The 25,454-nt window shown below is 40.4% G+C and overlaps 2 protein-coding genes across 16 annotated transcripts in view; one reads left to right on the plus strand and one right to left on the minus strand.

Moving 5' to 3' along the window:
* The window catches only part of LOC118363680 (transient receptor potential cation channel subfamily M member 4-like), a 269,567-nt gene that overhangs the window by 61,510 nt on the left and 182,603 nt on the right, over positions 1 to 25,454 (minus strand). The gene's annotated exons all lie outside the window — the stretch shown is intronic.
* Positions 10,363 to 25,365, plus strand: LOC127915976 (uncharacterized). The gene is made up of 6 exons (XM_052497078.1): positions 10,363 to 10,417; positions 21,193 to 21,354; positions 22,771 to 23,004; positions 24,549 to 24,599; positions 24,890 to 25,144; positions 25,355 to 25,365. The coding sequence occupies exons 1-6, from the start codon at positions 10,363 to 10,365 to the stop codon at positions 25,363 to 25,365; spliced, it is 768 nt and encodes a 255-aa protein (XP_052353038.1).

A 25,454-nucleotide genomic window follows, 5' to 3' on the forward strand; every position in this document is an offset into this window, starting at 1 on the left:
CAGCCACCAATAACCAATATTTTCCACCATAATTTGCAAATAAATTCATAAAAATCCTACAATGTGATTTTCTGGACTTTTTTCTCATTTTGTCTGTCATAGTTGAAGTGTACCTATGATGAAAATTACAGGACTCTCTCATCTTTTAAGTGGGAGAACTTGCACAATTGGTGGCTGACTAAATACTTTTTGCCCCACTGTACTTGTCCTCTTACTCAGTTGTGCACTGGGGCCTCCCCACTCCTTTTTCTATTCTGGTTAGAGCCAGTTTGCTGTTCTGTGAAGGGAGTAGTACAAATCATTGTACGAGATCATAATTTTCTTGGCAATTTTTCATGGAATATCCTTCATTTCTCAGAACAATAGACCGACAAGTTTCAGAAGGAAGTTATTTTTTTCTGGTAATTTTGAGCCTGTAATCGAACTCACAAATGCTGATGCTCTAGATACTCAACTAGCCCTTCTGCTGTATTCCAGTCGACTTGGACCAATTTACAAGTTTAATCTCTGAAAAATGTAGTTCATTTAATCTGATTGTCATAAGGTTCCATGACTTTGTCCACACAGGGCATCTTAACACACAAAATACATTTTGATTATTTTCATTACATTTTGTGTGTTTTATTTAACTTTTGTACACCTCTGGTGGTCCCGGTCAAAAATGACTGGTCATTAGAAATTAATGGGTGAGACTCCAATTTGGGTATAAAATTGAGTTCAGGCACATGCCCATTCATCAGATGGACACACTTCCTCTCCCAGACCCCCACATGCATATGTGTTTGAGCGCACACACACACACACCTCACTCCCTTCTTGGGGTTGCCAATATACAGTTGAAGTTGAAGTTTACATACACTTCGGTTGGAGTCATTAAAACTCATTTTTCAACCGTTCCACAAATTTCTTGTTAACAAACTATAGTTTTGGCAAGTCGGTTAGGACATCTACTTTGTGCATGACACAAATAATGTTTACAGACATTATTTCAGTTATAATTCACTGTATCACAATTCCAGTGGGTCAGAAGTTTAGATACACTAAGTTGACTGTGCCTTTTAAACAGCTTGGAAAATTCCAGATAACGATGTCATGGATTTAGAAGCTTCTGATAGGCTAATTGACATCCTTTGAGTGAATTGGAGGTGTACGTGTGGATGTATTTCAAGGCCTACCTTCAAACTCAGTGCCTCTTTGCTTGACGTGTTATTTCTTACATTAGTACCCCAGGTCATCTTAGGTTTCATTACATACAGTCGAGAAGAACTACTGAATATAAGATCAGCGTCAACTCACCATCAGTACGACCAAGAATATGTTTTCCGCGACGCGGATCCTGTGTTCTGCCTTTCACCCAGGACAACGGAATGGATCGCATGCAGCGACCCCCCAAAAAAACGACTTCGTAAAAGAGGGAAACGTAGCGGTCTTCTGGTCAGACTCAGGACACGGGCACATCGCGCACCACTCCCTAGCATTCTTCTTGCCAATGTCCAGTCTCTTGACAACAAGGTTGATGAAATCCGAGCAAGGGTAGCATTCCAGAGGGACATCAGAGACTGTAACGTCCTCTGCTTCAAGGAAACATGGCTCACTGGGAAGACGCTATCCCGAAGCGGTGCAGCCAACGGGTTTCTCCACGCATCGCGCCGACAGAAACAAACATCTTTCTGGTAAGAAGAGTGGCGGGGCGTATGCCTCATGACTAACGAGACATGGTGTGATGAAAGAAACATACAGGAACTCAAATCCTTCTGTTCACCTGATTTAGAATTCCTTACAATCAAATGCAGACCGCATTATCTACCAAGAGAATTCTCTTCGATTATAATCACAGCCGTATATATCCCCCCCCAAGCAGACACATCGATGGCTCTGAACGAACTTTATTTAACTCTTTGCAAACTGGAAACCATTTATCCGGAGGCTGCATTCATTGTAGCTGGGGATTTTAACAAAGCTAATCTGAAAACAAGACTCCCTAAATTTTATCAGCATATCGATTGCGCAACCAGGGGTGGTAAAACCTTGGATCATTGTTACTCTAACTTCCGCGACGCATATAAGGCCCTGCCCCGCCCCCCTTTCGGAAAAGCTGACCACGACTCCATTTTGTTGATCCCTGCCTACAGACAGAAACTTAAACAAGAGGCTCCCACGCTGAGGTCTGTCCAACGCTGGTCCGACCAAGCTGATTCCACACTCCAAGACTGCTTCCATCACGTGGACTAGGACATGTTTCGTATTGCGTCAGATAAAAATATTGACGAATACGCTGATTTGGTGTGCGAGTTCATTAGAACGTGCGTTGAAGATGTCGTTCCCTTAGCAACGATAAAAACATTCCCTAACCAGAAACCGTGGATTGATGGCAGCATTCGCGTGAAACTGAAAGCGCGAACCACTGCTTTTAATCAGGGCAAGGTGTCTGGTAACATGACCGAATATAAACAATGCAGCTATTCCCTCCGCAAGGCTATTAAACAAGCTAAGCGACAAAGTAGAATCTCAATTCAACGGCTCAGACACAAGAGGCATGTGGCAGGGTCTACAGTCAATCACGGACTACAAGAAGAAACTCAGCCCAGTCACGGACCAGGATGTCTTGCTCCCAGGCAGACTAAATAACTTTTTGCCTGCTTTGAGGACAACACAGTGCCACTGACACGGCCTGCATGAAAACATGCGGTCTCTCCTTCACTGCAGCCGAGGTGAGTAAGACATTTAAACGTGTTAACCCTCGCAAGGCTGCAGGCCCAGACGGCATCCCCAGCCGCGCCCTCAGAGCATGTGCAGACCAGCTGGCCGGTGTGTTTACGGACATATTCAATCAATCCCTATACCAGTCTGCTGTTCCCACATGCTTCAAGAGGGCCACCATTGTTCCTGTTCCCAAGAAAGCTAAGGTAACTGAGCTAAACGACTACCGCCCCCGTAGCACTCACTTCCGTCATCATGAAGTGCTTTGAGAGACTAGTCAAGGACCATATCACCTCCACCCTACCTGACACCCTAGACCCACTCCAATTTGCTTACCGCCCAAATAGGTCCACAGACGATGCAATCTCAACCACACTGCACACTGCCCTAACCCACCTGGACAAGAGGAATACCTATGTGAGAATGCTGTTCATCGACTACAGCTCGGAATTCAACACCATAGTACCCTCCAAGCTCGTCATCAAGCTCGAGACCCTGGGTCTCGACCCCGCCCTGTGCAACTGGGTACTGGACTTCCTGACGGGCCGCCCCCAGGTGGTGAGGGTAGGCAACAACATCTCCTCCCCGCTGATCCTCAACACGGGGGCCCCACAAGGGTGCGTTCTGAGCCCTCTCCTGTACTCCCTGTTCACCCACGACTGCGTGGCCACGCACGCCTCCAACTCAATCATCAAGTTTGCGGACGACACAACAGTGGTAGGCTTGATTACCAACAACGACGAGACGGCCTACAGGGAAGAGGTGAGGGCCCTCGGAGTGTGGTGTCAGGAAAATAACCTCACACTCAACGTCAACAAAACTAAGGAGATGATTGTGGACTTCAGGAAACAGCAGAGGGAACACCCCCCTATCCACATCGATGGAACAGTAGTGGAGAGGGTAGCAAGTTTTAAGTTCCTCGGCATACACATCACAGACAAACTGAATTGGTCCACTCACACTGACAGCGTCGTGAAGAAGGCGCAGCAGCGACTCTTCAACCTCAGGAGGCTGAAGAAATTCGGCTTGTCACCAAAAGCACTCACAAACTTCTACAGATGCACAATCGAGAGCATCCTGGCGGGCTGTATCACCGCCTGGTACGGCAACTGCTCCGCCCTCAACCGTAAGGCTCTCCAGAGGGTAGTGAGGTCTGCACAACGCATCACCGGGGCAAACTACCTGCCCTCCAGGACACCTACACCACCCGATGTTACAGGAAGGCCATAAAGATCATCAAGGACATCAACCACCCGAGCCACTGCCTGTTCACCCCGCTATCATCCAGAAGGCGAGGTCAGTACAGATGCATCAAAGCTGGGACCGAGAGACTGAAAAACAGCTTCTATCTCAAGGCCATCAGACTGTCATTGACACTGACCCAACTCCAGCCACTTTAATAATGGGAATTGATGGCAAATGATGTAAATATATCACTAGCCACTTTAAACAATGCTACCTTATATAATGTTACTTACCCTACATTATTCATCTCATATGCATACGTATATACTGTACTCTATATCATCGACTGCATCCTTATGTAATACATGTATCACTAGCCACTTTAACTATGCCACTTTGTTTACTTTGTCTACATACTCATCTCATATGTATATACTGTACTCGATACCATCTACTGTATGCTGCCCTGTACCATCACTCATTCATATATCCTTATGTACATATTCTTTATCCCCTTACACTGTGTATAAGACAGTAGTTTTGGAATTGTTAGTTAGATTACTTGTTGGTTATCACTGCATTGTCGGAACTAGAAGCACAAGCATTTCGCTACACTCGCATTAACATCTGCTAACCATGTGTATGTGACAAATAAAATTAGATTTGATTTGATTTGATTTGACATCATGGTAAAATCAACAGAAATCAGCAAGACTTCAGTTTTTTTTTACATGTCTGATTTATCCTTGGGGGCAATTCCCAAACGCCTGAAGGTACCACGTTCATCTGTACAAACAATAGTACGCAAGTATAAACACCATGGGACCACGTGGCCGTCATACCGCTCAAGAAGGAGATGAGTTCTGTCTCCTAGAGATGAACGTACTTTGGTACGAAAGTGCAAATCAATCCCAGAACAACAGCAAATGACCTTGGGAAGATGCTGGTGGAAACAGGTACAAAAGTATCGGTATCCACAGTAAAACGAGTCCTATATCGACATAACCTGAAAGGCCACTCAGGAAGAAGCCACTGCTTCAAAACCACCATAAAAAAATCCAGACTGCGGCTTGCAACTGATCATGGGGACAAAGATTGTACTTTTTGGAGAAATGTCCTCTGGTCTGATGAAACAAAAATAGAACTGTTTGGCCATAATGACCATCGTTATGTTTGGAGGAAAAAGAGGGAGGCTTGCAAGCAGAAGATCACCATCCCAACCGTGAAGCACAGGAGTGGCCGCATCATGTTGTTGGGGTGTTTTGCTGCAGGAGGGACTGGTGCACTTCGCAAAATAGATGGCTTCATGAGGAAGGAACATTATGTGGATGGGAAAATTATGTGGATATATTGAAGCAACATCTCAAGACATCAGTCAGGAAGTTAAAGCTTGGTCGCAAATGGATCTTCCAAATGGACAATGACCCCAAGCATACTTCCAAAGTTGTGGCAAAATGGCTTAAGGACAACCAAGTCAAGGTATTGGAATGGCCATCACAAAGCCCTGACCTCAATCCTATAAAAAATGTGTGGGTAGAACTGAAAAAGGGTGTGCGAGCAAAGAGGCTTACAAACCTGACTCAGTTACACCAGCTCTGTCAGGAGGAATGGGCCAAAATTCACCCAGCTTATTGTGGGAAGGTTGTGGAAGGCTACCTGAAACGTTTGCGCCAAGTTAAACAATTTAACGGCAATGCTACCAAATACTAAATGAGTGTATGTAATCTTCTGACCCACTGGGAATGTGATGAAAGAAATAAAAGCTGAAATAAATCATTCTCTCTACTATTATTCTGACATTTCACATGATTAAAATAAAGTGGTGATCCTACCTGACCAAAGACAGGGAATTTTTACTAGGATTAAATGTCAGGAATTGGGAAACTGAGTTTAAATCTATTTGGCTTAGGTGTATGTAAACTTCTGACTTCAACTGTAATCTTTCCCCATTCGAACCACACCTGTTGGCATTCTCACAAACAGTCACAACATTGTTTCAGTAATATATAGAACTTTTCTCGCAGCTCTGGTATATAAAGCTTTTTGAGACCTTGCAAACAATTCATTCTGTGGCAGCACAATGACCAAATGATATACTGTATGTGAGGCTCTTGATCATATCTTTGATCACGACACTGGTGAGGAGAGAGGCCAGGAAACTGACAGTGAAGATGCATTAGAGGAGGAAGTGTCAGTAGTTGATGACAACAAAGAATATGATCCAGATCAAGAGACATCCGATGTGGAACAATTTAGTGATGAGAGGAGAGGTCGGCTGTCGGCTGAAATGTTATCTGGATGACCCCAGAGCCAATGAGATACGCCATATCTCGGGTTGATTACATAAAATCCTGCCACTATTTAAAAAATTGAAATGGTTTCGAAACAAATGTCCTTGTTAAAATTTGACACAAAGTAGTCTGATAAATAGCACAATATGTTTAATCTGAGTATTTGTTATAGTCAAAATAATCCATACATTATGCAACTCAAAAACGAGTTGTATGAGCTCAGGTCAATGAGGCCTACAGGCCATAAATAGCAAATTGAAGTTTAAAACTTCTGTCATTTGAGATGGACTGGTGCTACATATAGAGCCGGTTTCCCGGAAACAGATTAAGACTAGTCCTGGACTAAAAAACATGTTCAATGGAAATGATTGCCACCCCTGTTTTCAATACCTCACCTTGCGAGGTTAACAGCATTGAGCCTTTCTCTAAAATGTTTTATGAGATTGAGAACACTTGGGAGGGGTCTTAGACCATTCCTCCATTCAGAATATTTCCAGATCCTTGATATATGTTTTCTATACTTATGGGCTGCCCTCTCCAATTCAAACCACAATGGGCTTTAAGTCCAGAGGCAGAGATGGCCATTGACATTTTTTTATTTTGTGGTCAATTAAGGCATTTCTTTGTGGATTTGGATGTGTGCATGGGGTTATTGTCTTGCTAAAAGATATACTTGCGGCCAAGTTTCAGCCTCCTGCCAGAGGCAACCAGATATTTAGCTAACATGTCCTGGTGCTGGGTAGTTCATAATGCTGTTGACCTTGAAGGATAAGTTTTACAATGAAATCTCTATTTTGGATGTAAATGGCATGTTATAGAAAGGTTCAGACACATTGTTTTGGTGACTTCACTTGATTTTGAGAAGCTTACCCCAAACTGCAAATCAACTCCTCATCCTAATTGTGTAGTACGGGTGCCCTTAAAAACATGAACAAATACGTCCTTTTAGAAAAAGCAAAGCTCTCATTATACTTTATCCGCAATGTCATATTCCCTTTTGTGCAACTAGAGCCATTTCCTCAATACAGCTGTTCCATTCTCCGCGTAGCCTGCTACTACAGGTAACTGCCAAAATAAAGGAAACACCAACATAAAGTGTCTTAATAGGGCGTTAACCCAAAATGAGCTGCCAGAACAGCATCAATGCGCCTTGGCATAGATTCTAGATGTGTCTGGAACTTAATGTGTGGAAGCGCCCCATGCTTTCAATATGCTTTTCCTTTATTTTGGCAGTTACCTGTAGAATAAGGGAGAGCTATTGCTCAAGTCGCAACAAAATGGAATATAACGCTACGGATAAAGTTCGAAATTACACAATAAAATGTAAAAATTACGATTTTATTTGATCTTTTATAAACAGTACAATACATACACATACAAATGACAACATCAACTGCATCAAACCTGCTCAGACCCAGTAACACACAGCCCATCTCCAGCGCCCGCATCATTTTCCGCCACATGGCCTGAAACTGCACCATTTTTTGTTTCTCTAAGTAGCCTACACATTTTCAATATTTAAATAATAAATCATTTTATTTTTCCATTCTGTTAATGATGGCAGATTTATTGATTTCCAAGTCTTTAGTATACGCTTTTTTAAAGATAAGTTATGAGAAGAGGATCGTCCAACCCATCGGGTATCTCACTACACCCCACTAAGCCACGTCTTGAAATATGCAGACCGATGGATTAAAAGTATTTGGATATCACGAAAAGGGGTAAAAAAAAAGGTTTATTTTACATTTACATTTAAGTCATTTAGCAGACGCTCTTATCCATTTTAATTCATGTTTACCAATACTGTCACGTTTGGATCCTGTCTAATTCTTTCTGCAAGTGATTCAAGGAGTGGGGATAGGGGACATTCCAGCCTTGTGCCCCACTCTAAAGCAATTTCATCAGATAATGTGTTATTTGTGTATATTTTTTTCTTTAGGGTATTTATACAAGACGTTGAAGGCTTCCAAAGTTTTGAATAGAAAAGGCCATTCAAGCCTTTTCGGCATTAACAACCATTATTGATAAATCGATATCTTGTTTTTTTGCGTATTGAATTAAACTGAAACATGTTCTTGTTTGTAAGTGTCTATTTGTAATAAACCGTGTTTGATTGTTATGTATCAAGTCTGGTAAGACTTTTGCCATTGTATTGCTTATAAACTTTGTTATTTTATTTTCACAATAGTCTATAATCAGTAAGGCACTCTCCAGATTTTATTTTTTTTAATATAACTGAAATTACTGTTGATACATGGAACTACTCAAAAGTACTCAATTGAGTGACGTGTTGTCATTTGTGTAAATAGGGGGCTACTTTGTCCCAAAATGTTGAATATAATTCTATAGGAAAGCAATCAATTCCTGGTCCTTTTCTCCGTGTAAATGTTTTAACAGTATCTAATATTTCTTATTGGGTAAAGACTTTATTAAAGATAGTGATTTATTTTTCTTTCATTTTAATTTCTAAATCAGATTTAATTTTTGCAGAGCACGAGATTGTAATCCCTAATGTATGCCTTAAAGGCTTCCCAAATTATATCGGGGTCTGCTTTTCTCTGTTCTCCATGTCTACATTTGTAATGGTAAAAGTGTCAATTTTTTTCTTTATGTATTTAATACGTTTCGGGTCCAGATGATACGTTCTGTTCATTCTCCAAACTCAGTCGCTAAGTGTATGTTCTATTGGTGTAATTAAACATGATACTGGAGAATGATCCGATCACTATATGATACATTTTTTTAATCTAGTAAATTGTTTAGTGCATTTTTGGAAATATAAATGTAGTCAATTCTTCAATAGCTTTTCTTACTTATTGTCTGAGAAGACAATTTTTGGAGGATATATTGGCATGGGTGTTGTTAGGCCCGAGGCGAAGTTGAGGGCTGGCAAACCGTGCCAATATATCCTCCAAACATCAGCTTCATCACTTTTATACAACGGGTCACCTAAATATTCAAATAATGATTGACATTTTCAATAAAAACTTTATTTTTAATTTATTCATACTATTTAATAATTCCACAAGATATAGTCCCGATACGAATCTAGGGTTGCTGGAGAAGCGACCCAGTCGTTCAGTCTTTTTGTTCTGTATCTATGAACCCGACCCAGTTGTTCATTCTAAATGTTCCACTGCCATACTGGCTGACAACATTCTTATCCCTTGCTTGCTAGCTAGCCAGCTACGGCTAATTTACAGTCACATCAAACATTGCAGACAGAATAACAATACATAACAAAGTAACTGCATTTGCATTTTTTTAAGTGGTTTTCTAGTGACATTTAATTGGATACATCCATAACAATGAGCTAATGAGGCATGACATCACCTGGCTTAGAAAATGTGCTCGCTCGTCAGGACACTGTTGTTCCGAGGAGCTATCCAACAACACAGCTAACACAATCACTTCAAACTGAAGCTGAAAGACGGCAAACTAGCTGCACTTTGTTTCGTAATAAAAAATAAAAAATAGACATTTCTTTGTATACATCCATAAAAAGGATGCCAGCTGATTCATGATTCCGACTGGTTAAGAAACGCTGTCTGCCTGTCTGTTTCGTCCCGACTCCTGACATGTTCATTACCACAGTATGGGACAGCTGGAGATCGAATTTGAATATTGAAACAATTTTGCAAATGTCAGAGAGACAGACAGCAAGGTTTATACAAATCTATGCGTTTAAAAGCAAAATGTTAGTCTAAAAGAAATGAAATCATGCCTAGATGCTTTTAATAGTGGAGATCAAGTTTATAGATTGCTTGGCTGGGCTGATGAGACAGTGGATTGCACAGTCAGATGGAACAAAGTAAATAGGCATTTTAACGTCATAGATTTAGCCGGTGGTAACTTGTGGAATAGACCAGCTGGAATGCGGTTTTAACCAATCAGCATTCAGGAATAGACCCACCCATTGTATAATTGGAAATAAATGCCCTAAAGTTGGTAAATCCACACCTCATGGAAATCTAATTAGCGTAATACACAATTCCTTGTAAAAATCTGTCAGTTTAAGCTAGAGACATCTGCATCTCAATCCACTGCATCCGCCGATGTCGCACTTCTGCATCTGCCATGAAAGGTGACAGAGCTAGAGCGATATTTTTCAGACCATGAGACAATCCGAATTCGGTCTTCTCACAAAATTGTCTGTAGTGTCCGAACAGTCTGACCGAACACAACGATGTTCTCCATTTTGCTCTACGACCCCCACAAAGTCTTGGGAGTGTCTGAAGTTGGTACAGCCGATCTGCCAACTTCTGTCTGTATTATTCAAACAGTTTGGGCTACACACTAATATATTAGTGGAAAGGTGAGACTCTCACAAACATGTCAGTTGTTTTGGTCTAAGATGCCCACAGGCCTCACAGGATTCGTCTGAAGGTTCCTCGGTAGCAGTTGCAAAAATGTATGGAAGTAAAGAACGTTTAGTGCCAAAACTATGGGGTTAAATACATGAAGGGGTATTTAGGGGTTAAATACATCTTTCTTATATCTCTCAGATATCTCTCAGATATAGGACAGACTCATCAGAACAAACTTCCTTTGGGGGGCTATCTGATCTTCCATGTAGTGAATCTGTTATTCAATGCGTTTGTATAGGATAATAGCAGTAAAGCAAAATGATCCTTGGTAAAACAGTTTCATACAGCTTAGTACGACCAGGTTTAAACAGGGCTTTGACTGTCATTGGATAATAATCTCCAGGGGTCCTGTAAATAATTTGTAGAAATGACATTTTTCAGCCTCTTTGGAGGCTCCCAAAATGTGCCTTTTTATTATTACGTCTGTCAATCTAATCTAATGTATAATTTAGGTCACCTGCTAAAATAATATTTCCCATCTGGATTTGATCTAATATAGCTTGCCCCGGGTCGGATATTCAATGAGAACAATGTCTATTTTCACCATTTTAAGGTAAAATTCAACATTTAAAAACGTCCTTCTTGGTCAATGTGCTGGGATATAAGGGAAGATTGTAGTCTTCTTTATCAGGATGCCTACACCTCTGCTGATACAACAGTAGGTGGCATCATAGGTCTCTCCAACCCAGCTCCTCTTTGAATGTTCATTTTCTGTGTTTTAAAAATGTCATTCTTGCAAGAAAACCGCATCTACTGAGAATATCTTTAAGTGATTGAGACCCATATGCTTTCTTTTTTCATCATGGAGCCCGTGCACTTTCCATGTGATGAATTGGATTTTTTGGTCTTGTATCAAATCAAAGTAAACTTTATCTGTTCCATCTATCATTGAAAAACATTTTAGCAGACATGACATATGAGCGTGGTCGGAATTCCATAAAATGGGAGGATAATAGAATAAAAACATAGTTATTGTAAACATGACATAAATAGAGCATGTGGGCTGAGAAGACATATTTTATGTTTATTATTTTAAAAATATATGTCTTTGTACTTGAGGCGCCATGCCTTTTTGGGGGCTTTTTAGCTTGGACTGACCACCTCGATTCGGTCTTATGTAGCAACATTTAAAATTGTGTTTTTTTTTTGCGTTGGATAAAAGTAGAGACTCAGAGCTAGAAAATTGTATATCAAAAACACTGCAGTTGAGGAACAATTGGAAAGAAATTCTGCTTTGAAAGTTGATAAACTTGTAACCCCACTTTTGAGAAAATGGACTTTGAATGTTTCAATACATCTACTGGAGAGCTCTTCTTTGTCTACACCCACTCAGCATCGCTCACACCCACCTCTTTAAGGATTCACATGTGAGGCCATGTGGTAAACACTAGCTATATGAAATCAAATCTGTTTATTTGTCAAATGCACAGTATACAGAAGGTGTAAACGCAACAATGAAGTGTTTACTTGCATAGTAGAAATATCAAATACAGAAAGTGTCATTATTAGATGATTCTTGTCCGACAAACAGATATAGCCACTCTCCATTCTCATGAATAACCACCATTATTAACTCTTAGTTGTAAAGACAAACACGGAATAATAATTATTCGATATCCTTTCCTAATCTGTCCAGAACTCTTATTCATTTTAGTCATGAACAAAATAAATACAATTACAATGTAGTATAATCAAGTCCTTCCTTCTCTCTCTTCCAAACCAAATCCATTGCTCTCCACCACTCCCTTCCTGTTCTCCCCCTTTACCCCGTCCAAGCTGAGCTCATCCCCACCAATCTTTACTCCCCCTTGCCCCCCAAAGCCAAGCTCTTCCCACCCTTCCATCCTTACCCACACTTGCCCCCCCCAAGCCAAGCTTATTACCATCTCAACTCCTTACCCATTTAGGCCAAGTTTTTCCTGCCTCCCATCTTCTCAAACAAATTTACTTACACCCCTCTACACATATACTTACTCATTCTCCTTCAATCACACACAACATATACCCTATGCCTCTGCACACCCATTCTCTCTCGCCCTCCTACACATATTCATATTCACCCTCCTTCACTCTCCCATTCGTATTAAGAGGCATACACACACACACACAACACGTACAATTGAATTCTGAATTCTACATACACCTTAGCCAAATACATTTAAACTCCTTTTTCACAAATTCTGACATATAATCCAAGTAAAAATTCCCTGTCTTAGGTCAGTTAGGATCACCACTTTATTTTAATTAAGAATGTGAAATGTCAGAATAATACTAGAGATTTTAATTTATTTCAGCATTTATTTTCATCACATTCCCAGTGGGTCAGAAGATTACATACACTCAATTACTACTTGGAAGCATTGCCTTTAAATTTAACTCGGGTCAAATGTTTTGGGTAGCCTTCCACAAGCTTCCCACAATAAGTTGGGTGTCACGACTTCCGCCGAAGTCCGGTCCTCTCTTTGATCGGGCGGCGGTCGGCGTCGCCGGTCTTCTAGCCATCATCGATCCACCTTTAATTTTTCATGTGTTTTGTCTTGATTTTCCTCACACCTGGTTTCCCTCAATTACTTGTTGTATATTTAACCCTCTGTTCCCCCATGTCTTTGTGTGGGATTGTTTATTGTAAGTGCACGTTTTCTCTGGTGCGAGGGGTTTAGTACCCATTTGTTTGTTTTTCTGGATTCCGGTGGTTTTCTGAATAAAACTGCTCCGTTGATTACCCTGTTTTGCTCTCCTGCGCATGACTTCCCTGCCGCCAGTTACACACTCCCTTACATTGGGTGAATTTTGGCCCATTCCTCCTGGCAGAGCTGGTGTAATTGAGTCAGGTTTGTAGGCCTCCTTGCTCGCACACGCTTTTTCAGTTCTGTACAACACAATTTCTATAGGATTGAGATCAGGGCTTTGTGATGGCCACTCCAAAACGTTTACTTTGTTGTCCTTTAGACATTTTGCCACAACTTTGGAAGTATGCTTGAGGTCATTGGCCATTTGGAAGAACATTTTGCGACCAAGCTTTAACTTCCTGACTGATGTCTTGAGACGTTTCAATATATCCACATAATGTTCCTACCTCATGATGCCATCTATTTTGAGAAGTGCACCAGGCCCTCCTGCAGCAAAGCAGCCCCACAACATGATGCGTACACTCCCGTGCTTCACGGATGGGATGGTGTTCTTCGGCTTGCAAGCCTCCCCTTTTTCCTCCAAACATAATGATGGTCATTATGGCCAAACAGTTCTATTTTTGTTTCATCAGACCAGAGGACATTTCTCCAAAAAGTACGATCTTTGTCCCTGTGTGCAGTTGCAAACCGTAGTCTGTCTTTTTTATGGCGGTTTTGGAGCCGTGGCTTCTTCCTTGCTGAGCGGCCTTTCGGGTTATGTTGATATAGGACTCGTTTTACTGTGGATATAGATACTCTTGTACCTGTTTCCTCCAGCATCTTCACAAGGTCCTTTGCTGTTGTTCTGGCATGGATTTGCGCTGGCATGGTGTTTATTCTTGTGTACTATTGTTTGTACCGATGAACGTGGTGCCTTCAGGCATTTGGAAATTGCTCCAAAGGATGAACCAGACTTGTGGAGGTCTACAATTCTTTTCTGAGGTCTTGACTGATTTCTTTTGATTTTCCCATGATGTCAAGCAAGTTTGAAGGTAGGCCTTGAAATACATCCACAGGTACACCTCCAATTGACTCAAAGGATGTCATTCAGCTTATCAGAAGCTTCTAAAGCCATGACATAATTTTCTGGAATTTTCCAAGCTGTTTAAAGGCACAGTCAAATTAGTGTATGTAAACTTCTGACCCACTGGAATTGTGATAGATTATTTCACTTTTTATTCACTGTCTGTAAACAATTGTTGGAAAAATGACTTGTGTCATGCACAAAGTAGATGTCCTAACCGACTTGCCAAAACTATAGTTTGTTAACAAGAAATTTGTGGAGTGGTTGAAACACGAGTTCTAATGACTCCAACCTAAGTGTATGTAAACTTCTGACTTCAACTGTACATCAAACAATTATTGACAATGAATGACTTACATGCTATATTTACTCTTTTATACTGTATTTTCAGTGTCTGTGTATATCTCATTGGCATTGGCTAATTCTATCGTTACATCCTAGAGAAGAACAGTTACTTGGGGACAATATAGTTTAGATTGTATTAGGTGGAGAGGGAAGGAATATGGTCTCAATTAATGAGAAGCTGGTTTTGGGCATCACTGTATGTAGCCTAGTGTTCTTATCAGTTTTTTTCTCACTTTTACCTCTCCTCAGGGTACTCGGCTCTCTCTCAACTTGCAAGGTTTCCTGCAGCCTGTTCTGCGCTTCATCGGTGCTTGTGTACTCCATTCTCTGTGTTCGCTTCTATACCCACAGTATGGCCGGGAATCAAGTTGAAACTTGATTCCTTATTTCTCCAGTAACTGTCTGATCGTAATGAATTGCTTGCATTTTTTTTTAAATCAGCCTCGCAAGTCCTGGCGCAATCAAATGGACTGGCCCTGGTCCTTGATCTCCTTTCCCCCCTGTGCCCTCAGAATGTTGACTTTGGTCTGATAGTTCCACAGCTTACAGATTTCCGTGTGAGGGTATTTAGCGTTCTTCTGCTTCATACCGAGGATCTTCCGGTGATACATCCCCACCAAACTCCTCCGATATCAGCTTGATCACATAGCTGGAAAGGTCCCCTTTTTTCTTCACCTTCGGGTATGCACAATATTTTCATATTATTTTGTCTTGATCAGTTCATCTTCTAAAGTTTGCACCTTTTGTTTCCAGAAGGCCAATTTTTGTTGTCTTGTTCGTCCACACGCCCACCCTGTATATGCATATCTGACACAATAGACTACTTTCTTTTCGAGCAAATCTTATTTTTTAACAACAGATTGTAACAATTTGTTTGTTTTGGTGAGCATTGACAGCATTTTAGCTATGCTTTCCTGGATATCCTTTATCTGTGTGTTGCTTTCATTTGCATCTGCAAGTTGTTCTTTGTCTTTTCCTGTAAGGGAAGCCATGGCTCATTGGGTTCGAGGCTCAGCGTCGCTTTAATTAAAGATTGGTTCGCTATTGTGTATAACTGGCCGCTCACTCTATGCTGTTGCAGTGACCATATTAACGCAGTAAAATTGTAAGAGTCATGACCGCCGTAAAATTGTACATGGCGGTTGAGTTGAAGTAATCTCCTCTTATGCACTCTGAACATGTTTTAGCAGTACTCAACTCGTTAAAACCTCTTAGGCCGCCCCATCCCGCATGCGGGATCGTGACTACAGCCTCAAGCTCATTACCATAACGCAACATTAGCGATTTCTGAAAATTGCAAATGAAATGAAATAAATATGCCTGCCCTCAAGCTTATCATTTTCTTAACAATCCTGTCGTCTCAGATTTTCAAAATATGCTTTAGAACCAGAGAAAATCAATAATTTGTGTAAGAGTGGTGATAGCTAGCTTAGCATTTAGCGTTAGCATTTAGCACGCAACATTCACAAAAACCAGCAAAGGGATCAAATAAAATAATTTACCTTTGAAGAACTTCAGATGTTTCAATGAGGAGACTCTCAGTTACATAGCAGATGTCCAGTTTTTCCTGAAAGATGCTTGTGTAGGACACAACGTTCCGTTTTGTTACTATGCATTTGGCTACCGAAACTAACTGAAAATTCAGTCACCTAAACGTCGAACTTTTTTCCGAATTAACTCCATAATATCGACTGAAACATGGAAAATGTTGTTTGAATCAATCCTCAAGGTGTTTTGTCATATATCTCTTCATTGAAATGCCTTCCCTGGAAGCGTGCATTCTTCTCTGATTCGGATGGAAAAATACTGGTACCTGACTTTTGCGCACCAATTTCCACGCAGACACCGTGCGGGACACTTGGTAATTGTAGGCTATTATGGTCAATCTTCCAATGATATGCCTACAAATACGTCACAATGCTGCAGACACCTGGGGGAAACGATAGGAAGTGTCCGTCCATTCCTGTCGCATTCACAGCCATATAAGGAGATCATGGAAAACATGCCTCCAGAAATCCTGTTGATTTCCTGGTCACTCAAACATCTTGGTTTTGCCTGTAGATTTTGTTCTATGGCACTCACAGTGAAAATCTTTGCAGTTCTGGAAACGTCAGAGTGTCTTCTTTCCAAAACTATCAATTCCAAGCATAGTCGAGCATCTTTTTGTGACAAAATATTGCGCTAAAAACGGGCACGTCTTTTTATCCAAAAATGAAATACTGCCCCTATAGGTCTAACAGGTTAATGATTATCAGGTCACTAATAGACTGGTACTCTGGGCTCTTTTGTGCCTCTAAGCACTCTGATATCTATGCAAATGAAATCGAAAATCACGTCAAACACTTATCATCAAAACACTATGTGCTTTTAAAACTGACCTCACTGTGATTGATACATTTGAAGTAAGAAGTTCAACAACAGGTTGAAACGGAGTGGAAAAAGTAGGCTTTGAAACAACCCATATGCATTTTAGAACGTATGCATACACAGGCCTATAATTATTGTGCATTTGTATTTGATTTTGAATAGCCTAGTAATGGGGCATTTTTCTAAATATTTTCATGATTAATAGGATGACACAGTTAACTTTAGCAACAGAATATCTCACCACTGTGCATTTCCATCCCCTCCCCTCTCTCCTTCATTTCTTTCTCCAGCGAGAGACAGTTAACAGTTTAATTAAATATGTTTCGTTGTTACTATCGATGTTCCCAAACAGATTTCACTTGGATTCCCTAATTAAGCAATGGGTAGCTGCAGGAATAGGTTTGAGAGACCATGGAATAGCCTAAAGAGTTTGGGCAAAATATGACCTGTCGCTCGCGAAATAACCAGAGTAGCCTACCTGACATGAGTGAAAAGCATGGGCGGGAAAATGGCCTCCATTCTGTATTCAAGTGCATATGGTTGACATACCTTTTTTTTCTCTTGCCTCTGTTCCAGCCCATTTAATAATGGACTATTCTAAATCGAAACTAATTTGACATATTAGTAAAGACGATATGAAATTGAGGATAGTCTGGGTGAACATATGATCTCTTGAAGAGAGAACAGCTGTGTAGCCTAAGGCATGGAACAGAGCACAAGCTTTTTCTGCGACTTCTCAAATCATCAATAGCCTATAGTCGCATCATGCAGCCCATATACTGTATCTTTTGATTTCTAAGGCATTCTATGGTTTAAATCTAACTCAAGTAGCCAAATAACTCAATCTAACATCTAGAACCTGTTTCAAATTATCACTTTTACACTCAACATAATAAGCACTTCATATGTGCACTCTCGCTCTGGAATGGGGAAAATATCCTTTCTACTTTTTTCAGCTAAGTTAAATTATATTCTTCTTACTATAAAATCATACAATATATAATAATGACACCTGACTTATAAGCATGTCGTGTCTGCAAAATGAACAAACCTCCAGCCTATGGCATGGCACATAGCCAGATAACATACAGTGGGGCAAAAAAAGTATTTAGTCAGCCACCAATTGTGCAAGTTCTCCCACTTAAAAAGATGAGAGAGGCCTGTAATTTCCATCATAGGTGCACTTCAACTATGACAGACAAAATTAGAAAAAAAATCCAGAAAATCACATTGTGGGATTTTTAATGCATTTATTTGCAAATTATGGTGGAAACATATTTCACTGTTGTTGGAGACTTTATTCATGTTTTTCCAAACTACACAATGAGGATGAGGAAGTGATTTCCTGTTTGGGTAAGTTTCTGGACCCTTCTATAACATTCAAATAATATTTTGTTGTAAAAAAGAGAACTTCTCCTTTAACAGTGGAACCATATTATTATTTTTTTTTTACTTTTCCAAAATGTTTATTTTAAATTTACATTTTTTCAGAAGGACATTGGTACCCTAATTAGCATTGGTACCCTAATGCTAATGCATCTTTCTCACCTCACTGAATGAATGAAAAAAATTGATGAATGGGTGACAATTGAATTTAAATGAGCCCTAAATGAATGATAAGGAGGGTGAATAGGTTGGTTTTAATTTAGAAAGTGTAATGATGAGTTTGTTATGCCTATTTATCATTGGCGCTAATGTTAATAATTTGACTGCGCGTCTTGCAGGTTGATACCATTCTTTTTTACGTTGTACTTTGTAAAAAAAAGAGGCTGTTTTATTAACTATAAAGCCATTACAAATCACATTTATTGTAAAAGAAACTACAACATGCTACGTGTTTTTTTTTATTTTTGCTACATTGTTTTTTGGTTTTCTAATATTACCTAAGACCTTTTTAAAAACAACCAAATTATGCGTCATTGGCTTGAAGAATTTGCTTTTTTCACTAGGACTTTGTAGAATTATACAAATATATCAAATGTATTTATATAGCCCTTATTACATCAGCTCATTTATCAAAGTGCTGTACAGAAACCCAGCCTAAAACCCCAAACAATAAGCAATGCAGGTGTAGAAGCACGGTGGCTAGGAAAACTCCCTAGAAAGGCCAAAACCTAGGAAGAAACCAGGCTATGAGGGGTGGCCAGTCCTCTTCTTTGTAACAGATTGTAACAGAACATTGCCAAGATGTTCAAATGTTCATAAAGGACCAGCATGGTCAAATAATAAAAATACAGTAGTTGTCGAGGGTGCAACAAGTCAGCACCTCAGGAGTAAATGTCAGTTGGCATGGATGAAAACCAAGGCGCAGTGTGAGATGAATACATCTTCTTATTTAATGAAATGAAGAACACTTAAACATACTTACTAAACAACTAAACTAAGACACAGGCAACTAACACATAGACATAGATAATCAACCACGAAATACTCAAGGAATATGGCTGCCTAAATATGGTTCCCAATCAGAGACAACGATAAACAGCTGCCTCTTAATTGAGAACTAATCTAGACATACAAAACCCCTAGACTGGTCCCAACCCCATAAACATACAAAAACCCTAGACAGGACAAAAAATGTATATCACCCGTCACACCCTGACCTAACCAAAATAATAAAGAAAACAAAGAATACTAAGGTCAGTGCATGAGACAGAGTATCTCTACCGCTCCTGCTGTCTCTAAGAGAGTTGAAAACAGCAGGTCTGGGACAGGTAGCACATCGGGTGAACAGGTCAGGGTTCCATAGCCGCAGGCAGAACAGTTGAAACTGGAGCAGCAGGTGGACTGGGGACAGCTAGGAGTCATCATGCCAGGTAGTCCTGAGGCATGGTCCTAGGGCTCAGGGTCTCAGAGAGAGAGAGAGAAAGAAAGAAAGAGTGAAAGAGAGAATTAGAGAGAGCATACTTAAATTCACACAGGACACCGGATAAGACAGGAGAAATGCTCCAGATATAACAGACTGAATCTAACCCCCCGACACACAAACTACTTCACCATAAATACTGGAGGCTGAGACAGGAGGGGTCAGGAGACACTGTGGCCCCATCCAATGATACCCCCGCACAGGGCCAAACAGGCAGGATATAACCCCACCCACTTGGCCAAAGCACAACCCCCACACCACTAGAGGTATATCGTCAACCACCAACTTACCATCCTGAGACGAGGCCGAGTATAGCCCAGAAAGATCTCCGCCACGGCACAACCCAATATCATTGACTCAATTTAGAGAAATAACCATTCTTGTTATATTTTTACACGGATATATTTCCACAAATATTTATTGATGCAATTCATGGTTTACAATTGCTTATCTGCAATTCATTGAGCCTTGGTGCTTATGTTTGCTCACCTTGTGTCTTGATATGCATCTGATCAGTATGCTAAATAGGACGCCCGGCAATGTTGTCTAGTGGGTACTTAAAGGCTGAAAGGCCAGGTGGTTCTCGTGTTAACAAGGGCCCCAGGACCACTGGAAGCAAGATGGCCCCATAACATCAAAGATACACCACCTGATTTTACAGTAGGTATGGGCTACTTTTCTGCATATGCATCTTTCTTTTGAAGCAAACCCCAGCACTGGTGTGAGTGGCCAAAGGGCTATATTTTCATGTTGCTATGGTCTGATTACATGAAAATTAGAGCTCTTTGGTCATGCACACCAGTGGTGGATTTTGTGTCGAAGGAAAGATGCATATGCAGAAAAAGTACCCCATACTTACTGTAACATCAGGTGGTGGATATTTGATGTTATGGTGCTATTTTGTGCTACCGGTCTTGGGGCCCTTGTTAATGACTACAGCATCATGAATCTTACCCAGTACCAGGACATTTTAGCCAAAAACCTGGTTGCCTCTGCCAGGAAGCTAAAGCGTGGCCTCAAGTGGATCTTCCAGCAAGACAATAACTCCAAGCACACGTCAAAATCCACAAATAAATAGTTAATTAACCACAAAATCAACATTTTGCAATGGTCATTTCAATCTCTGGACTTGTAGTTTGAACCTGTAGTTTGAGTTGAAGAGAGCAGTCCATAAACGCAGACGCAGGAATAGTCTTTTTCCCCCTCATCTTTATCAAGGGTGCCATCATTTCAGACCCCACTGTATGTATATAATTGCACTTTTATTATGAAGTTTTGTAACACGACTAGCCTCCGAAAATTGTGTTCATATCACCACTGACATATATCTCCTCTCCTCTCTCTCTCTCTCTGTCCCTCTCCCTCGTTCCCTCCCCAGAGAAGCAGAAGTTTCTAAATGTATCGGGGATCATTCTGCCTCCCCGGGTCATTGTGGGTCAGAAGGGCAGGGTGACCATCAGTGTGGAGGGGAGGAGGGTGGACAGGGTCCAGACCACCTGGTTTCTCAATGACACCCCCATTTCAGACACCTCACACACAGGTAGAGCCAAACCACAATATGTTACATAACATATTGTAAGCTTTATTCTAAGACATTTTAGAGGCCCATTCATGATTCTAATATGTTATAAAGCATTATACTATTATAAAGCATCATAGCATTATATACACTCTATAACCTGTATTTGGACAGTGAAGTTACATGTTTTAATGTGGCTTTAATGTGGCTATGTATATTAAGTAGTCAAAAGTTTAGCATTTGGTCCCATATTCCTTCCACACAATGACGACATCAAGCTTGTTGGATGCATTAGCAGTTTGTTTTGGTTGTGTTTCAGATGATGTCTTGTGTCATTTTGGAGCCACTTTTATAGTTAGAGTAAGAATAAGAAATGTTTCTGAACACTTACATTCATGTGGATGATACTATGATTATGGAAAATCATGACTGAATTGTGAAAAATTATGAGTGAGAAAGTTAGTCACAAATATCATACTGTACCCCCCCCCCCTTCCAAAAAAAAAGAAATTTGCGAACCTCCACTGTTGTTAGTAATAGTGAGAGGTTAGCATGTTTTGTTGTAGCCTCTTTAACATTATCCCTCATCGTTATTCATGATTCATTCGTGAGTTTTCCTAATCATGGCATAAGCGGGGTTAATTTAGATGTGTTCAGAAACATTTGATCTACTCACTTAGAAAGAATATTACTGCATATTCACCGTTCAGTTACTATTGGGCAAAACGTAAACCAAACCAAAACACAACCAAAACAAACTGCAAATGCATCCAACTAGTTTGTAAAGTCACAAGCCTGATGTAGTTATTTGCTTACAAGGAATATGGTACCAACTACAAATGCATAAAATAAGTGCTTTCATTTTAAAATGGAAAGCGGATATGTATGAAAATATCTTCAAATTAATGGTGACACTCTGTACTGTTGCCTCATATGAAACATTTCGGTAACACTTTAATTACAGCCTACAGGTATACAACATTATTATGCTGTTAGAATGTATTGTAAGACATGCCATAAGCATGTATTATGTCTTATTTTCATCTCATAATGATCCTGACTGAATCTCTGACAGAATTTGTATAGAATTTTCAGCCAGTTTAAAATGTCCTGCATAGAGAGACAACAGTAGGCACCATAAAGGCTCATACAAGTTATAAAGTATTATACAAGTAATTATAAAAGGACTTTCAATTAAGTGAAGTATTACTTTATTTTTGTCATTTATTTAGCATTTTGCCTTTGTTCAGTACATTATCTTAAGTAACTCGTTGCCTTTTGTCTTTTTCATGACCTAATTCTACTAACAAATATGGTCCAACATCAAATGACCAGAATCCCGTCCCACATTCAAAGCGTACGCTAACAACACTAACTTTCTCCGTAACCAACTAAGCACCATGCTTCTCCCCTACGGTCTCACTTTCAACTCCCCAGTCTCGGAGAATGGTCCTCTGCTGCTCTCTGGTGGCGACATGGGCTATTACAAGCTGCACACCCAGGGCCCGCTGCACTCGACGGGGGACAGCAGCAAGCAGCGACTGCTGTCCTCGCTCTCCTTCATCCCCCTGATCTCCATCCACAAGGGTGCGGTGTTCAAGTGCCAGGTGTCTTATGTGGGGAAAGACCAGGTTGTGGTGGAGAGGGTGTCAGAAAAGTTCACCATATTAGGTAAGGGACAGCTCTCGCAACAGGGTTTGTGTCAATGTTCTTCAATTCAGGAAATTTTATTGAATTAAAATGGAATAAAATACAACCCTGTCTCTTTTACAGAAACACTGTATTTTACTTTTTCTCTTCCTTCTGTCTCAGTCTACAGTGCCTTCAGAAAGTATTCATACCCCTGGACTTATTCCACATTATAGCCTGAATTCAAAATGGATTAAATAAAATAAAAATGGCACCCATATACACACAATACCCCATAATGAGAAAGTGAAAACATGTTTTTATATATTTTTGCAAATTGATTGATCGAGAAATACCTCATTTACATATGAAAATCACCTTTGGGCAGTGATTACAGCTGTGAGTCTTTCTGGGTAAGTCTCTAAGAGCTTTCCACTCCCGGATTGTACAATATTTGCATATGATTCTTTTAAAATTCTTCAGGCTCTCTCAAGTTGGTTGTTGATCATGGCTAGAAAGCCATTTTCAAATCTTGCCATAGATTTTCAAGTAGATTTAAGTAAAAACTGTAACTAAGCAACTCAGGAACATTCAATGTTGTCTTTCTTGGTAAGCAACCCCAGTGTATATTTGACCTTGTGTTTTAGGTTATTGTCCTGCTGAAATAATAAATTGTCTCACAGTGTCTGTTGGAAAGCACACTGAACCAGGCTTTCCTCTAGGATTTTGCTTGTGCTTAGCTCTATTCCATTTATTTTTTATCCCCCAAAAAAACCTAGTCCTTGTCGATGATAAGCATACCCATAACATGATGCAGCCACCACAATGCTTGAAAATATGATGTTGTGTTGGATTTGCCCCAAATTAATGTTTTGTATTCAGGACAAAGTTAATTTCTTTGGCACATTTTTTTTTGCAGTTCTACTTTAGTGCCTTACTGCAAATAGGATGCATGTTTTGGAATATGTTTATTCTGTACAGGCTTCATTCTTTTCACTCAGTCATTTAGGTTGCTATTGTGGAGTAACTACAATGTTGTTGATCCATCCTCAGTTTTCTCCTATCACAGCCATTAAACTGTAACTGTTTTAAAGTCAGCATTGGCCTCTTGGTGAAATCCATAAGCGGTTTCCTTACTCTCCGGCAGCTGAGGTAGGAAGGATGCCTGTATCTTTGCAGTGACTGTGTGCGTTGATATACCATCCAAAGTGTAATTAATAACTTCACCATGCTCATGTGTCTTTGAATCTGTCTTTGAAATTCACTGCTCGACTGTGGGACCTTAAAATTATCTGTATGTGTGGGGTACAGAGATGAGGTAGCCATTCAAAAATCATGTTAAACACTATTATAGTCGGGAGTAAGTCCATGCAACTTACTATGTTACTTGTTAAGCACATTTTTACTCCTGAACTTCATTTTTTCTTCTAAGAAACATAATTCCACTTTGACATTATGGGGTATTGTGTGTATGCCAGAGACGACAAATCTCAATTTCATCCATTTTAATTTCAGATTGTAACACAACAAAATGTGGAAAAAATACTTTGAAATTACTTGTCCTGTCCTCTCTTACTTTTCTTCAGCTCCCCCCAAGGTCTCAGAGATTCAGCTCACAGAGGCAGGTGATGACTCCAGTAAGATGAATTCAAGTTAATTTTAAATACAAATTAAAGTACATTGCATATCAGGATTGGAGTCAATTCCATTTCAACTTGACCAATTGCGTTTTTTTTTACAGTTTTGACAGTATAGCAGACATTTTTATCCAAAACAACTTACAATTCAGTCCATGCAAAAAAATGTTGTGTGTCTATGATCCCTGTGGTAATTGAACACACAACCTTGGCTTTGCCAGTGCTGCACTGTTACCAACTGAACCACACAAGTCTATATGCTGCATGTCTCTTTCCACTCTCTCCTCCAGGTGTGGTCACCCTGACCACCCAGGCCTCGTGCTTCCATCCAGACATCATCACCTTCCGTTGGTTCTGCCAGGGGGGCGAACTGAGCCCCGTGGCTTCCCAGGCCCTGTCTGCCCCACGGCCCGACACCCAGGGCTTCTTCTCGGCCATGAGCCAGTGCAAGCTGCCCCGCGCCGAGCTGGAGCACGGCGGCACCAAGGTGTGGGTGAGCGTCCATCACATCGCCCTCAAGCACCCCGTCACCCGCGAGACCCGAGGTAAGAGGAAGTTAAAGGTGTATTATTTGTTACATTAAATATAGTTTTTGGAAAAGGAGAGACTGCAATCCAAGCTTTGGTTTTATTTACCTAAGAGTCCACAAACTGCTTTTAGGCTAAGGAAACAAATACATAATTTCATAATTTGGGTCAACTACCCCTTCAAGGGAGGAGGGGCAGTAATGACATATTTTGTGTCTTTTTCCACAGAAGTTTCATAAATGTAACAAATAGGTGTGAGGAATGACCAATGTTCCCTCTAAACTGCCAACATGCGCGCATACAGTAGTCCTAAGATTGTTGCACAGCT

This window comes from Oncorhynchus keta, chromosome 3 (assembly GCF_023373465.1).
Source record: "Oncorhynchus keta strain PuntledgeMale-10-30-2019 chromosome 3, Oket_V2, whole genome shotgun sequence".
Taxonomy (NCBI): Eukaryota; Metazoa; Chordata; class Actinopteri; order Salmoniformes; family Salmonidae; genus Oncorhynchus; species Oncorhynchus keta.

Coding starts and splice junctions, on each gene's coding strand:
- LOC127915976 (XM_052497078.1), top strand. CDS start 10,363: ATGTTCTCCATTTTGCTCTACGACCCCCACAAAGTCTTGGGAGTGTCT. Junction 10,418..21,192: donor CTTGGGAGTGTCTGAAGTTG/GTACAGCCGATC, acceptor TTCCCTCCCCAG/AGAAGCAGAAGTTTCTAAAT. Junction 24,600..24,889: donor AGAGGCAGGTGATGACTCCA/GTAAGATGAATT, acceptor TCTCTCCTCCAG/GTGTGGTCACCCTGACCACC.